General features: G+C 43.2%; 2 protein-coding genes across 14 annotated transcripts in view; one reads left to right on the plus strand and one right to left on the minus strand.

Annotated features, from left to right (window-relative positions):
• The window catches only part of MSH3 (mutS homolog 3), a 184754-nt gene extending 182229 nt beyond the window's left edge, over nucleotides 1-2525 (minus strand). For 4 of the 6 annotated variants that reach the window (XR_012015279.1, XR_012015284.1, XR_012015281.1 and 1 more), the window contains exons 1-2: nucleotides 2259-2521; nucleotides 23-143 (exon numbers count right to left, since the gene is read on the minus strand). Coding sequence is in view for 3 of the 6 variants with exons in the window: in XM_072793650.1 (XP_072649751.1) it covers nucleotides 23-143; nucleotides 2259-2447 (310 nt within the window). In the remaining 3 variants the exon portion in view is untranslated. Of the gene's footprint in view, nucleotides 1-22; nucleotides 144-2258 lie in introns of all 6 variants that reach the window. The other 2 variants (XM_072793646.1, XM_072793648.1) reach the window with 2 other exon arrangements.
• Nucleotides 2526-2612: 87 nt separating this feature from the next.
• The window catches only part of DHFR (dihydrofolate reductase), a 68312-nt gene continuing 54137 nt past the window's right edge, over nucleotides 2613-16787 (plus strand). For 7 of the 8 annotated variants that reach the window (XR_012015409.1, XM_072793682.1, XM_072793678.1 and 4 more), the window contains exons 1-4: nucleotides 2613-2781; nucleotides 2957-3006; nucleotides 5584-5689; nucleotides 15611-15737. Coding sequence is in view for 7 of the 8 variants with exons in the window: in XM_072793682.1 (XP_072649783.1) it covers nucleotides 2696-2781; nucleotides 2957-3006; nucleotides 5584-5689; nucleotides 15611-15737 (369 nt within the window). In the remaining variant the exon portion in view is untranslated. The remainder of the gene's footprint in view (nucleotides 2782-2956; nucleotides 3007-5583; nucleotides 5690-15610; nucleotides 15738-16787) is intronic. The other variant, XM_072793684.1, reaches the window with a different exon arrangement.

Genomic DNA, 16787 nt, shown 5'->3' on the forward strand with positions numbered 1-16787 from the left:
GAATCATCATCCTAGGACTCACCAGAGTTCCCAGATATTACTAAATCACTTCTTCCTTCCTTTCCTTGGACTTTCTTCGCTTTCTTTTGAACAGTCCCATCACTCTCCAGTGGTCTCTTTTTACTGCTGCCAACTTCTGCAACCTAAATTAGAAAATGATGTGTTATCTCTTATCTCAAAACTTCATGTACGTGCAACAACTTAAACCTTACTTCTGAATAACAAGGTCCTTGCCATCTCCTCTTCATGGAATCATGTAGTTTCAGAACTCTCCTTACCATCAAGAAAGACAACGTAGAGACTGGAGGCCATGAGCTTCAGCACTTCAAACCCTGCTAACAGAACAAAGGCTGATACCTTTCTTTACTTTATCAGCCTTCATCTATCTCCAATTATAAAACGTGAGTCACCCTGCTTACCTATGCTAAATAAAATACCTTTAAAAAATATGCATCAGGGATCCCTGGGTGGCGCAGCGGTTTGGCGCCTGCCTTTGGCCCAGGGCGCGATCCTGGAGACCCGGGATCGAATCCCACATCAGGCTCCGGTGCATGGAGCCTGCTTCTCCCTCTGCCTGTGTCTCTGTCTCTCTCTCTCTCTCTATGACTATCATAAATGAATAAAAAATTAAAAAAAAAAAAGAATATAGTAGTTGCTCAAAAAAATCATTTAAAAAAATATGCATCAAAACAAACATACATCCATTTAGGAAAGGTGAAATTGGATACATAACTACCACTTTTGAAATATTAGTTGTAATTTAACTGTTTCACCTTGACCCGTGGCTTATGTTCATCACGGAAGATACCACAGGTTAGAAACTATACACCTGCACGAAACCTGTCAAAAATTAAGACCTTCACAAGATACCCTCTAAATAGCAGATGTAAAATAAAATCTTGTGTATTCATGAAAATGTAGACTATCATCAAAAATCAAAAATAGAAGAGAAATCACTGTATGGAAGAAATACAAATGAAGGGAACAAGACTTTGAAGACTTTGGGGGTCCCTGGGTAGCTCAGCGGTTTAGCATCTGGCTTAGGCCCAGGTCGTGACCTCCAGAACCCGGGATCGAGGGGATCCCTGGGTTCAAGGGGATCCCTGGGTGGCGCAGCGGTTTGGCGCCTGCCTTTGGCCCAGGGTGCGATCCTGGAGACCCGGGATGAAATCCCACGTCGGGCTCCCGGTGCATGGAGCCTGCTTCTCCCTCTGCCTGTGTCTCTGCCTCTCTCTGCATCTCTCATGATTAAACAAAATCTTTAAACAAACAGGGCAGCCCGGATGGCTCAGCGGTTTGGTGCCTGCCTTGGGCCCAGGTCGTGACCCCAGGGTCCTGGGATAGAGTCCCGCATCCGGATCCTTGCGTGGAGCCTGCTTCTCCCCCTGCCTCTGTGTGTCTCTCATGAATAATGAAATCTTAAAAAAAAAAAAAAAAAGCCATTGAAGTAGCTAAACTGTCATCCGGTGGCCACGAGCAGTCTGCAATCCTTTCCACGTCCTCCGTTCCTAAAACACTGTACCAGGGACCCGCAGTGAGCGCTCACTCTTCCCCCCTCCCTGGGGGCAGGGGTCGAAGCAGAACTACTTCAGTCGTCGGAAGGGAGGCAGGCAACAGAGCATCCAAGGACGGGCCACGCACCTGTGCAGCACCTTGAACTCAGCCCACCCGAACCGCGCAGCGGACCTCGCGGTCTCCGTGCAAGAAGCCACGTCACTGAGGAACCGCGACTGCCTTTACCCGGTCGCTAGAAATACGGAGCACCGCTGCGGCATGCTGAAAACTGGAGGCTTGGACACAATTGTACGTGCAAAGCATATATAAAGGAGGTAGGCGAAGCTCCCTTTCAACCTCCAATCCACATTTTTCTTAAAGGTGCCGAGAGGTAGACTAGAGGTTAAAAGATGCATCGTTTGCCCACAAGCCCCTACTCTCGTTAGAACGAAGTCAGGAAACCCGAGGTGCTGAAGAAGCCGCGCGGCCCCGGCCCCACGCACACGGCGGCAAGGGAAACTACAGCGGCTGCACCGCCCCCCGCGGGCCGGCCCGGCGCCTCCCGCCTCCTGCCTCCTCCCCCCGGAGCCCCGCCCCGACCCCCTCAGGCCCGCCAGTTTCCCTGATTCTCGCGCGCTTTCCCCTCGCGTCCCGCTACCTAGCCCCGCCCACAAGCGCTGGCCCCGCCCCATCTCCCCTGCTGGTCCCGCCCCCATCCCCTGCTGGCCCCGCCCCATCCCCGGACCCTCCACGTGCGGCGGCACCTGAGGCGGGAGAGCGGACGCTGGGGGCGCTGCAGAGGCAGAGGCGGGGGCGGCCCCGTCGGCTGCAGCCGTGGCGGACGAGCCGGGTTTCAGGCCTCCCGTAGGCCGGAAGAATCTGCTCAGAACCGCTTGCCTCGCAGGGGCTGGGCTGGCGGCGGCGGCGGCACGGCCACGCTTCCGGCCCGACATGGCGGAACACAGAGCGCCCGCCCGGGGCAGGCCGGAGCCGAGCCGGGAGCGCGAGCCCGCGGCCGGAGCTCCCCGCCGTCCGCGGGCGCGAGCACGCTGCGACCCTGCCGTGCGCGGGGGCGCGGGGGCGCGGGGCGGGGCCTCGTCTGCGCGGACCGGACGCGGGGGGCGGGGCGTCGCTGCTTCGCGCCGAGCGGGGCGGGCGGGGGCGCGGCGCGGGCAGCGGCTGCTTGGTGTCCGCCGCCGCCATGGTGCGCACGCTGAACTGCATCGTCGCCGTGTCCCAGAACATGGGCATCGGCAGGAACGGAGACCTGCCCTGGCCCCCGCTCAGGTAGCCGCGGGGCCGGGACGGCCGGGGCGGCCGGGCGGGGGGGAGGGCGCCGCGCCCCTGCTGCCCCGCGAGGCCTCCTCCCGCGGGCCCGCGCTCCCTCCCACGGCTCTGTCGGTCGGTCTGTCCGTCTGTCGCCCGCGGGACGAAGGTCTGAGTAACGCTGTTTGACTTGCAGGAATGAATTCAAGTATTTCCAAAGAATGACCACGAACTCCTCCGTGGAAGGTAACGTGGGACTTCCAGGTGGTTGAGGCCCGGGGACCATGTGCCAGGGCACATTCGACTGACCTGAAAGGCCGCCCGTGTTAACCCGGGGCCTCTGGTCTTCCCACGGAGTTGCAGTTCCCAAGATTTGTCACACTCTAAAGTTAAAAAAAAAAAAAAAAAAAAAAAAGTAGTTTTGAGATATTACGTGGGCAGGTGTGCAGCGGAGGGCCCGGGCGGGGTCAGCAGCCGGGCAGGCGTGGGCGAGCCGAGCGCGGCCTTGGACCCGGGCCCGCAGGAGCAAGACCCACCACCCCACGAGCGCCGCAGCGCCCCCGGGACCCTCCGTGTGACGCTGAGGACGGCGGGGCGCAGGAAGGGGCCGTCCTCGGCGCAGTGACCGCTCCATAATCCGTGGGCACAGGGACAGTCGAGGAGCGGACAATAGTTTGCAGTTCTTTTTTTTTTTTTTTTTTCTATTCATGAGACACAGAGAGAGAGAGAGAGAGAGGCAGAGACACAGGCAGAGGGAAAAGCAGGCGCCATGCAGGGAGCCCGATGTGGGACTCGATCCTGGGTCCCGGGATCAGGCCCTGGGCTGAAGGCGGGCGCTAAACCGCTGAGCCACCCGGGCTGCCCTGCAATTCTTCTGATGATAATTAAGAGGTCTGAGGATTTTGCGGGATATCCAGGGTAACTTAAAGTACAGGGAAATGGATGGATGGAGCCCCTGGAGAGAAGAGGACAACCAAGGCAATGACTGTAGTGGTGGGATACCTGGTTAAAACCTCAGAGACAGGTATTTGGTCGCGGAAGGAAAAGCAGAGTAAAAGGGAAATAATGAGTCAGATAGGAGTTGATGGAGCATAACTTTAGCAGGACAGATACAGGTCCTTGGGCCTGGCACTTGGGTCCCTGGTAGAGACAAGAGAGGAAGGGTTCAAAACTTACAGAATTGACATGAACCACTCTCTAGAATCCAAAATATGGTCTAGTAATGGGAAAAGCATCAAATGCCTGGCCTTTCTGTGTGGGTTTTTTTGTTTTGTTTTGTTTTGTTTTGTTTTTGCCAGTTTTCAGTAAACGATTTCTTAGATGAATGGATAAAAGGGTAACAAGGGTGTGTTGGCTTTTTTTTTTCTTTTTCTTTCTTTTTTTTCCCCCATGTCTACCTATGCTCTTCATTTTTATCATTTCCACCTTAGTTGTTAGGCCACGTCTATACCGTTTGTTTCTCTAGGAATTCTTCACCTAATAGCTCTGTTGTTTTTGATAATTGATATCTCCTTATTGACACCCAAAGCTCTGTCTTTGAAAATGTAATGCCTACTGAATTGGGAGCACCATGAATTACTGAAGTTTTAATTCTTAGAGGAAAAAAATTTTCTTAACATTTGGAGGTAATATTTGGTTATAAGTTACAAAGCAAAATATAGAAAAATGCTTAGTCTTACTAAGCATTTGTATTTTGCAAATACAAATAGTTTTTTTTTTTTTAAGATTTTATTCATGAGAGACACAGAGAGAGAGAGGCAGACACACAGGCAGAGGAAGAAGCAGGCTCCATGCAGGGAGCCGAGTGTGGGACCCCAGGGTCATGCCCTGGGTGGAAGGCAGCCATAAACCACTGAGCCACCCAGGCATCCCACATATAGTTTTTTTATTTAAATAAAATCAAGCTGGGATCCCTGGGTGGCACAGCGGTTTAGCGCCTGCCTTTGGCCCAGGGCGCGATCCTGGAGACCCGGGATTGAATCCCACGTCAGGCTCCCGGTGCATGGAGCCTGCTTCTTCCTCTGCCTGTGTCTCTGCCTGTCTCTCTCACTGTGCCTATCATAAATAAATAAAAATTTTTTTTTAAAAAATTAAAAAAATAAATAAATAAAATCAAGCTAATGGTGATTCTTTAAAACAGACACATGCACTTCTTTTGATAGCCTGTCAGAACATAGCAAGATTTAGAGAAATGTATATATTCCTTTGACCCAGATATCTCACTTCCAAGATTTTTTTCCTAAGTAACTAAGCCAAAAATAAAATCTATGTGTATAGTTTCTTTAAAAGTACGACTATTAAAAAAAAAAAAAAAAGTACGACTATTAATATAAACCTACAAAGTATACAAATAGGAATAATACTATCATATCAAACAGTTTAACAGGTATTATTAGATGTTCTAAGTTTTCAATACCCACAATAACCGTAGATGTAGGAACTACTATTATCTCTGTTTTATGAAAAAGGAAAGTAAGACATAGAAGATTAACATGACTTGTTTAGTAGGTAACCAAATTCATTGAACTTGAGCACTTTGCCCCAGAATCTTGGCTCTTCACTGTTTTTACATGATTGCAGTAGGTTAAGATTTAATACTGGATATGAACTGGATAACACCATAGGGAAAAATAGTTACTATATTCAGGAAATGGGTGATAAATATAAATTTTGGTAAACCTTTTTTAAATTTTAATTTTTAATGCAGATCCACTAGATGTCACTATGACCATCGTGTGTGTGTGTGTGTGTGTGTGCGCGCGCGCGTGCATATGAAAATATACATGTATACTCCCAAAATAGTCTTTTTATATGATTTTCTAGGTAAACAGAATTTGGTGATTATGGGTAGGAAGACATGGTTCTCTATTCCTGAGAAGAATCGACCTTTAAAGGACAGAATTAATATAGTTCTCAGCAGAGACCTCAAGTAAGTACTGTAACCAATTCACCACAGGAAAATCATGTCCCATTTCTTACAGTGGAGGTCAGTGTATGACAAAATAGTATAAGTAGAGCATTATTAATCAAGCTGCCTAATATCATAAAGATGATTTAGTGAAAATGAATAAGCAGTTATTTATCCCACATAAAAATGTACTCGGGGATCCCTGGGTGTCTCAGTGGTTTGGCACCTGCCTTCAGTCCAGGGCATAATCCTGGAGTCCCCGGATCGAGTCCCACATCGGGCTCCCTGCATGGAGCCTGCTTCTCCCTCTGCCTGTGCCCCTCTCTCATGAATAAATAAATAAAATCTTTAATAAAAATTTAAAAATAAAAAAAATAATTTACTCTGCTTAAGGGATTGATTCCACCACTGTGAAAGTTACATTAAATCTCACTGTGGTAACTGATTTGCCAGTTTTCTTAAACTGTTATTCAGTGGGTTCAAGTAACATTTATACCATATAGTTAGTAACTTTTTTCTAGTTTCAGGTATGTTTTGGGATTTGCTACGATTGAGTGTTTATTCCCTTTCTGAATCCTGTCCTCAATATAATAAGATAAAAATTTTAGGATGGGCTAAAAATCAGTCGTGATCTTGTGTCCTAGTTTACCACAACACCCAAATAATACTTATTTTTTTAAAAGATTTTATTTATTCATGAGAGAGACAGAGAGAGGCAGAGACACAAGGGGAGAAGCAGGCTCCCTGCAGGGAGCCCGATGTGGGATTCGATCCTGGGACTCCAGGATCATGCCCTGAGCCGAAGGCAGACGCTTTAATCGCTGAGCTACCCAGGCGTCCCCCAAATAATAATTTATACTTGTCTTCTTTACCCAGTGTCTACAGGTAAAAAATTTGAAAGTATTGAAACCAACCTAGGGATCCTGGAGAGAAGAGTGTCTCCACTTGGCCTCTGCTAGGAATTTTCCTATCCTCTAGTCTAACATTGGAGTAGATAGTTACTGGTGCTTGAAAATGCCCTGGGGACTTTATTGCAAGAATTAGCTTACACATTTGTCTGTGCTGGCTAAGCAAGTCCAAAACTCTGTGGGCCAGGCCATCAGGAAGGGAGGGCATGCTGGAACTTTCCATTAGCAGCTGAAAATGCTGTTTACAGGTGGAATTTCATCTTGAGGGAAGCCTCAGATCTGTTCTTAAGGCCTTAGAACTGACTAAATTGTGCCTACCCAGATTGAAGTCATCTTATTATCATCTTTAATCACATCTACAAAATACCTTCACAGCAACGCCTAGATTAGTGTCTGAATAGATAAGGACTATAGCCCAACCAGGTGAACACATCAAAGACCACCACATCGTGGGAAGGAAAAAACATTACACACTGTAGGCTAAGGAGGTTCAGGCGTATACAGATTTTCTCCTAAATCCTCCAGAATGGCATAGGTAAAAACATGAAAGTATACCAGAATATTTGCATCAGTTGCTTTTGGGTGATGAGAAATATGTTGATGTGCATCTTGCCATCTGCCTCCATCTTCATACTGTTCTCTTTCTTTTGGTTGCTAGGATATTCTGATTTTCTCTTTTCTTGGTAGAATCCAAATTCACAGGCTGTATTGCCGTTCCCAGAGACTCTTTAGTAACATATTCTTGAATACTACTCAAGTTTATTTATGGCCAACTTGATCTAAAACAAACGAAATCTCAGTGGGGAACATACTCATTTGAGCCAGCAAATCTCCTCAAATGATGAGTCTAATTTCTTCTTTATGACTCCCTTGTGTATATAATTGGGTTTGGTTTTTTTCTTATTTATTTGTATATAACATTTGCTGTATTTCACTTTTTTTTTTTAAAGATTTTATTTATTCATTCATGAGAGACAGAGAGAGAGGCAAAGACACGGGCTGAGGGAGGAGCAGGCTTCTGCAAGGAGCCTGATTTGGGACTCAGTCCCAGATTCCAGGATCACAACCTGAGCCAAAGGCAGATGCTCAACCACTGAGCCACCCAGGTGTCCCTCACTTGGTTTTTTTTGTTTTGTTTTGTTTTGTTTTTTGTTTTTTTTTTAAAGATTTTATTTATTTATTCATAGAGACAGAGAGAATGAGAGGCAGAGACACAGGCAGAGAGAGAAGGAGGCTCCATGCAGAAAGCCCGACGCGGGACTCTATCCAGGGTCTCCAGGATCACGCCCTGGGCTTTAGGCGGCACTAAACCGCTGCACCACCAGGGCTGCCCCTCACTTGTTTTTTTAAAGTGGAGAGAAAATTTCAAAAGTCTTTATTATCAAGTATTCTAGGGAAATAAGGATACCAGTTACAAAAACATCTTAGAGGTTTTTTTTGTCCCAGGTTCTGGTTCCCTCCTGAGGATCACCCATAACCTGAGCACCTACTGTGTGCCAGACCGTGCTAGATTTACTCATGTAATCATTATTGCTTGTGTAAACTTTTGGAAATACTCAATTTTTCACCACCACCTTCCAATGTAAGAAGAAACTGAATCCTCAAGGTAATTCCAAAATTTGCTGCTAAATACTAATTATTTTGGGTAACTATTTCCTTAAACTCTAGGGAAAAAAAATGTTTTTCCAAAACTAGGCAATCAAGTTGTGGCTTTAAAAGAAATATGCAGCTACATTTGGAAAACAGATTGGCATTTTCTCAAAATGTTAAACATAGAGTTATATCCAGTAATTCCACTCCTTGGTTTATGAAATGAAGGAAAAATGAAAACATGACCACACGAAAACAAAAAGCATCATACATAATAGCCAAAAAATAGAAGCATCCCAAATGTCCATTAACTGATGAATGGATAAACAAGGTAGCATATATCCACGCAGTGGAATATTATTCTGATACGCGAGAGCTTGGTTCTTGTCTCATGGAGTCGAAGAATGAATCTCGTGGACAACAGAGAGTGAGCAAAGCGATAGAAGTTTATTAAGCAGAGATACAGAGAAAGCTGTCAAAAGTGAGAGGAGTCCAGGCAGGGTTGCCACTGAGGGCTTTTATGGTCTTTTATAGGAAGCTGACCAGGGAACTTGGTAAATTTCTTATCAATATCAGAGTGGATTTTTAGAAGAAACATGGTGGACTTGTAACTATCATAATAAGATATTTTTTTATAAATAAGAGCCCAAACCAGGGGTTTCCTTCTCTCTGGTTAGTATCCCCTCCATATTTCTACATGTGCGATTTCTGTGATTCCTAAGTAGCCACTAAAGGGAAATACTCCCTAACATCTTGGAGCTAAAGAGCAAGGTTTATTTTGTCGGTTTTTACTGTCTTATCTGTTTTCTTGGGATGCGTAGGAGCCTGACTCTCGGGCCTTGCCCCTAACTTGTTCCTACATCAATTCCACAATAAAATGAAGAACTGATGTATGCTACAACATGGATAAAGTTTGAAAAACAGTATGCCAAGTGAAAAAAGCCAGAAGTAAAAGGCCACATAATTCCATATATGTGAAATTTCTGGAATGAACAAATTCTTAGATAAAGTAGATTATTTCCTGGGAGGGGATGAGAGTGAGGAATGACTGCTAATGGATACGGAGTTTCTTTTCTTTCTGTTCTAAAAGTAGGTAGTGGTGATGGTTTTACAACTCTGACTATACTAAAAATGTTTCCAAATTCTGCATATTAAAAGGGGAAATTATATGGTATATGATTTATATCAATAAAATATTTTTAAGGCTTTGGAACAAAAAATTAAATAAATTTTGCCATAATGCTCTAGCTTTGATAGCATCTTTAAGAAATCCAGAATTGGGGCAGCCCCGGTGGCTCAGCGGTTTAGCACCGCCTTCAGCCCAGGGTGTGATCCTGGAGTCCCAAAATCGAGTCCCACGTCCGGCTCCCTGCATGGAGCCTGCTTCTCCCTCTGCCTGTGTCTCTGCCTCTCTCTTTCTGTGTCTCTCATGAATAAATAAATAAAATCTTTTAAAAAAAAAAAATCCAGAATTGTCTCCATGATATAAGATGTTATAAATTGTTGAGCAGCCGGGTGGCTCAGTGGTTTAGCGCCACCTTCAGCCCAGGGTGTGATCCTGGAGACCCAGGATTGAGTCCCACATCAGGCTCCCTGCATGAAGCCTGCTTCTCCCTCTGCCTGGGTCTCTGCCTGCCCCTCCCTCCCTCTCTCTCTCTCTCTCTCACATAAATAAACAAATAAATACTTTTAAAAATATGTTTTAAATTGTCTCCAGCCCATAAAAGTTATCTGATATTTCATAGTATGATTTTTTATGGTCTCACTATTCTCCACAATAACTGAAGCTTTCTCTCTTCTCTCCCCACCACTCACACACTTAGTATAGCAAAAACTTACTGACCTGGCTTCTAATACCTGCTCTGGTGCCTATTAAGGTTGTGGCCTTGGGTTTTATTAACTTTAAGCCTTGCTGAACCTCAATTTCCTTATCTACTAAGTGGGATTAATAGAACTTCTTAGGGCGATTTTGAAGATTAATTGAAATTTTATGTATTAAATTTCTGGCACACAGTACACTCTCAATATCAGCTGCTACTCCCAACCTTTGCTATTTCAGCAAAGTTACTTTATATCTTACAGAAAATACATTAATAGCAGCACAATGAACAGGCTTGTGATTTCTTTGTTACTCTAACATACCACTTTGCTCTTCCTTCCCTCAATCTTTTTTTTTTTTTTTTTTTTTTTTAAAGATTTTATTTATTTATTCATGATAGTCACAGAGAGAGAGAGAGAGACACAGGCAGAGGGAGAAGCAGGCTCCATGCACCGGGAGCCCGATGTGGGATTCGATCCCTCAATCTTGAGACAAAAATCCCCTCCTCTCATAATCAGAACCTTCCCCTTGCCCCACCATTTTATTCTAGACTCCCAGTTTCTCCTGTTGTCAAGACCTTGCTCTGCTGTCCTACCATTTACAATTTTAAATCTCACACAGGGACACCTGGGTGGCCCAGCAGTTTGGTGCCTGCCTTTGGCCCAGGTTGTGATCCTGGAGACCCGGGATTGAGTCCCACGTCGGGCTCCCTGCTCTCTGTGTCTCTCAAGAATAAATAAATAAAATCTTTAAAAAAAATAAAAATCTCACCATGGATTACTTTTTTTTTTTTTTTTTTTTAGATTTTATTTATTTATATATTCATGACAGACACAGAAAGAGAGGCAGAGACACAGAAAGAGGAGAAGCAGGCTCCATGCAAGGAGCCCGATGCGGGACCCGATCCCCAGAATCCAGGATCAGGCCCTGAGCTAAAGGCAGGCTCTCAACCACTGAGCCGCCTAGGCGTCCCACACCACAGATTACTTCTGCCTTCAACTTTCTTGGAGCTTTGTGTTAAATAACTTCAGTGACTTAAGTACAAACCTCGGTAATATCTATGATCATCTGTCACTTCTATGTTTTGCACATGTTCTTATCTCCTTTGATACTCTCTGCTAAGGGATCTTTCTCCAAGGAGTATTCATCACCACACCCAGAAGATGCATCACCTCTGCCCATCTAGCATCCTCCACATATCCCCATTGCATGTCCTTTTTACATTATTGCCACTGCTAAGAAATTTTCTACCTACCATTGGTACAGGGAGTGCTTTTCTTTTTATCTCTGTTCCCACCATTTAGCATATCCCCTAGCAAAGCAGGGCTTCAGAAATTTTCACAAAATGAATGGTCAATAGGTGATTTACAAAAATAGGATCATCCTGTTTTGTAACCTGCCTTTTTCCCCCATTTTATATATTAAAAGATTACTTTTTTAAGATTTTATTTATTTGAGCGAACGAGCACAGGGCATGGGTGAGGGACACAAGAACATGGAGAAGCAGGCTCCCTGCTGAGCAGGGAGCTCAGCACAGAGCTCCATCCCAGGACCTCTGGATCATAACCTGAGCTGAAGGCAGATTGCTTAACTGACTGAGCCACCCAGGCACCCCGAAAGATTAATATCTGTAAATACTTTTAGAGGCTGCATAGAATCAGTTATGACTATGGAGCATACTTGAACCAATTTTAAATAGTTGGAAGTCCCATTTTAAAGACTGAGTTTGGAAAGGTCTTAAATTGAACATTTATTTTGAATTTTGGTTAAGATGTAATTCTAGTCTAGGGTTTATTTTATTTTTTTTTTTAGTAAGCTTTCCCAATAGTCTCTAGGGAAATTGACCCAGAATTTCATCTGTCCCATCATCATTTTTCACATCAGGCATAGTGGAAAAGGATAATATTTATGTGGTACCATGAGGTAATCAAATGAGACTGCTCAAGGCCAGAGGACACCGGTCTTACAGCTCATTTACATTAGACCACACCATCCTGAGGTCTGAGGGGACTAGAATATGACACCTTTATAGCCCATGAGGACCAGTTGAGAATCTATTGTCTATGTAGGAAGTTGCAACTCAGACTCCAACATCACCCTGCTGGAGTTCAGATCCCAGGTCCACCATTTCCTAGCTCTGTCACCACCGGCTATTTACCCCTCAGCCTCCATATCTATAAACAGGAATAAAAAGTACAGACACAGGACTGCTGGTGACGTTAAGTGGTACGATGTATGTAAAGCCCTGTCTGATCCCACTATTGGGGAGAGCAAGTGAATAAATACTAGATATTTTCTTTATACTACAACTATCCATCAAGTAAAAAGCACCCTCTTTTGAATAAGGCTTTTAAGGAGAAAGATGGAGGGGCACAGGGGTGGCTCAAGCATCTGCCTTTGGCTTAGATCGTGTGCCCAGAGTCCTGGGATCAAGCCCGTTAGGCTCCCTGCACAGTGGGGAGTCTGCTCCTCCCCACCTACACCTGCTCATTCTCTCTCTAAAATAAAAAGAATCTTTAAAAGAAAAAGAGGAGAAGGTTGGAAATATCACTGGAGTGCCTGCTCTGTGCGTTATCTTTTCTTAATCCTGCCAACTCTCTGAGAGAATTCAAGACTCTTGAGTTTAGGGATGCCTGGGTGGCTCATCCAGCGGTTGAGCGTCTGCCTTCGGCTCAGAGCATGTGATCCTGGAGTCCTGGGATCGAGTCCCGCGTTGGGCTCCCTGCAGGATGCCTGCTTCTCCTTTCTGCCTGTGTCTGTGTCTCATGAATAAATAAATAAAATCTTAAAAAAAAAAAAAAAAGACTTAAGTTTGAAACAAGGTATCAAGCATGTCCACCTGTTTCCCGACTGTATACAACCATATAACTTTTCTCTTGTCAGGAAATGTAATCTCTGTTAACTTGAGATAAGTATAGGAAGGAAATTTAGCAATGAAATAAGTCACGGTATTAAATGCTTGCTATTCTGTTTACTATGTTAGTTTCTAGGATAGGTGCTTTCACACAGGACAATGAGCTAATGAACTCAAACATTAGCTCAACTTTTTGCTTATTTTTTTCTATTTGGCTTGGATCAAAGATTTCCTGTGAAACTTATTTCTAAACTGCTAAGTAGCAACATTTTGCAGAAGCATTTTCTCCATGTCCTTATAATGACTAAAATCTGAACCAGGGATGCCTGGATGGCTCAGCGGTTGAGCATCTGCTTTCAGCTCAGGTCGTGATCCTAGGGTCCCGGGATCGAGTCCCACATCAGGCTTCTTGCATAGCCTGCTTCTCCCTCTGCCTGTGTCTCTACCTATCTCTCTCTCTCTCTCTCTCTTTCTGTGTCTCTCATGAATAAATTTTTTTTTAAAAAATCTTTAAAATCTGAAACAAATCCTTTATTTTCCTTTTTCAGACACACTACAAAAGGGCAACGAAGTAGTCCTTACCTGAAGTCCTTGCACCATTTCAAGCCATTGTTCCACAGTCTACACAAAATGTTTACCCCATTTATTTGAAGTCCACACCAAACATTTATACCACCTTCTAAATGATTTTGCTATAAACCCGCCACCTTCTAGGATGTCTCTTCCAGTTCTCATATGTCAATTCTTAAGTCACTGTTTTCCGTAGTACCCTGACTCCTCTCATTCTTGACTTCAGCATCCTCAATTACTAAAACCACTTTGAGTCTATTTCAGTCATATCTAGACTTTATTAACTAGACTATCTTCTCCCTGAGTTCAAATCTGTTTCTTAATTCTGCCCCTACACAGTCTCCTCCAACTTAGGCACTGCAGCTGCCCTGACATCTTAGAGAATCCCTTGGTTCATTTAATCTCACCTTGGCCTCCATATATTTTCCAGCTTTTAGTCAAAATATATTCTTTGTACTCTTAACTTCTTTAGAGATGACAAAGCATGAAATAGGTAAAATATCTCTCAGGGAGGTAAGGGAGGAGGCAGCCAAGAGAATGAATAGTCTCTATTAGTTCTAGATTAATCATTGTTATAGCTACAAGTTCAAAGGCAGTTATATAATTTTTTTAAAGCATCAGTCTAAGAACTTGACATTGAATTATAATTTCTCTAATTACAGTAAAAGCCAAGTTCTGTGTGTTTCTTCATTTATAAAGGGCTTCATTCCCAACCCCCCCAAAAAAGACAGTTGTAGAGGTAGGAAGAGCGTAAGCTGAATATTTAACCCTGAAATTAATTAACTCTTCTTTGGTTTTTTTGAAGGGGGGATGCAGGCAGAGAAAGAATCTCAAACAGGTTCCATGCCCAGTGTGGAGCCCAATGCAGGACTCCATCCCACAGCTCTGAGATCATGACCTGCGCCAAACTCAGGAGTCAGACAGACATTCAGATGCTTAACCAATTGAGCCACCCAGCCACCCCTTCTTTGGATTTTTAATTACAAAAACTAACATGCTCATTTATTAATACTTTATCAATTTCTACATTGTTTGAAACATGAAAAGTCTTTTACTCATTCCCCATTCATCTTGTATTAACAGTTTGAAAATCATTCCAGGGGCACCTGGGTGGCCCAGTCAGTTGAGCATCTGACTCCTGATTCCGGCTCAGGTCATGATCTGAGGGTTATGAGATTGAGCCCCGCATTAAGGCTCTGAACTGAGCTTCGAGCCTGCTTAAGATTTTCTCTCCCTCTGCCCATCCCCCTACCGTGGCACTTAGGAGCACACTCCCTCTCTTTTAAAAAAAAAAGGGGGGGGAAAAATCATTCCATACTACAGTCATTCAAGCATATTCTCTTAAGAGAGTACAGCAAGAACCTCACAGTAAATATACGTATACTCACCACATAGATTCTATCATTAACGTGTTTTACTATGCATGTTTTACCATCCATCCATACATCAGTTGGTCTTGTTTTATCCTGTATTTCAGAGTAACTTGTAGACATTAGTATGTTTCCCCTTAAATACTTAGCATACATATGATTAACGAGAGTTCAGTATTTCATTAGTTTTACTCCTTTGAGGTAGGTATCATATACAGTGAAGTGTACGAGTCTTTCCTTTTTTTTTTAAAGATTTTATTCATTTCCTCATGAGAGACACACAAAGAGAGGCGGAGACACAGGCAGAGGGAGAACCAGGCTCCCTGCAGGAAGCCTGATGCTGGACTCGACCCCCGGGGCCCCAGGATTACACCCTGAGCCAAAGGCAGATGCTTAACCACTGAGCCACCCAGGTGTCCCTGAAATGTACAAGTCTTAAATGTACTTTTGCTGTTTTAACAAACGTTTGCACCTATATAACCCCATGTCAAAGAGAACATTACCCTAACCCTTCAAAAGTTCTCTGATGCCTCTTCCCAGTGAATCTTTTACCCTATCTCTCCAGAGACAACTACTCTTCTGATTTTTTTCCACCATAAATATTACAAGATACCAGAAGTGTTCCTGTTTTTCACTCATTGTGGGCAATACATACACACATGGTTTCAATTATTGATCATAGGCCATATGATTTTTAGTTTTTTTGTAGAAAGAATTCATATTTATGACTTTGGTTTTAGAATTACTTATTCCTATTCAGATTAATTGACTAATAAGAACAAGTTTTATAGAAATTATTTGTAATTCTTTTTTTTTTTTTTTTTACCTTAGGGAACCTCCACAAGGAGCTCATTTTCTTGCCAAAAGTCTGGATGATGCTTTAAAACTTACTGAGCAACCAGAATTAGCAAATAAAGTGGACATGGTTTGGATAGTGGGAGGCAGTTCTGTTTATAAGGTAAGTAAAATTATAAAGAAATGTTCTACCTCACTCCTTCAGCTTCCCTGCCATCTGAACTTGAAAAAAATTAAGTCATGAGCAAAGGAAGCACGTTATGCCTCCCTATTGTTAGCTAGACATGTCAATTTGCATTACTCATTTTAGATACTCATGAAAAGTAAATAAAAACATAAAAGTTTTTAAGCCTATTCAGTTTATTTTCAATTCAAAATAGTTGATGTTTCTAATTTAAAAACATTTTAAAAAAAAATAAAGTAAAAACATTCTAAATCCTTCCCTTTATTTTTTTTTAATCCTTCCCTTTAGAATCATATTTGCATTGTTTTCTACTCCCTGGATATGCCCTAATATGCCAAATTATTCCCCTTTTATCAAGGATTTATATATGTCCTTACTGAGAAAGGGTTGGGGTTCTCGGTTTCTGTATACTGACTAGATATCTATGAATTTTTTTAAAAAGCAGAAAACTTTCCCTAACAATTTTTATATGAGGGCATGAGAAAAGTATTATTTCATAATATAAGGAAAAGCAGATAAAAGAAAAAACAGTCCTTACTCTTTTTTTTTTTTACGCTTATCATGCCATGCATTCATAGGGAATGGTTTCCAGCAGTTTAGGCTCCTTTCCATAGGTTCTCACAAAGTGTGCTTCCCTGGGTGTAACAGACTGGTGCTTCAGTTGAACCCAGATACCTTTCTCTTTGGCTTCTTTCGTTTCCTGATCATTTTCTTTCACACCCTTACAAAGGTATCTCAGCTCTTGAGTGCTTAATATGCTGAATATGTACATTAATTCGCTTGGCAAGAATCTTTCTTGCCCTTATTTTTTTTTTTAAGATTTTATTTCATTTATTCATGAGAGACACAAAGAGGCAGAGACACAGGCAGAGGGAGAGGCAGGCCCAGGCTCACTCCCTGAGCCAAAGGCAGACACTCAACCACTGAGCCACCCAGGTGCCCCAACATTTTGAATGATGTAATACCATGTTCACTTGAAAATATATTTTTTTAAATATTTTTTTTATTTTTTTTAAGATTTTATTTATT

The sequence above is a fragment of the Canis lupus genome, chromosome 2 (assembly GCF_048164855.1).
Source record: "Canis lupus baileyi chromosome 2, mCanLup2.hap1, whole genome shotgun sequence".
NCBI lineage: Eukaryota > Metazoa > Chordata > Mammalia > Carnivora > Canidae > Canis > Canis lupus.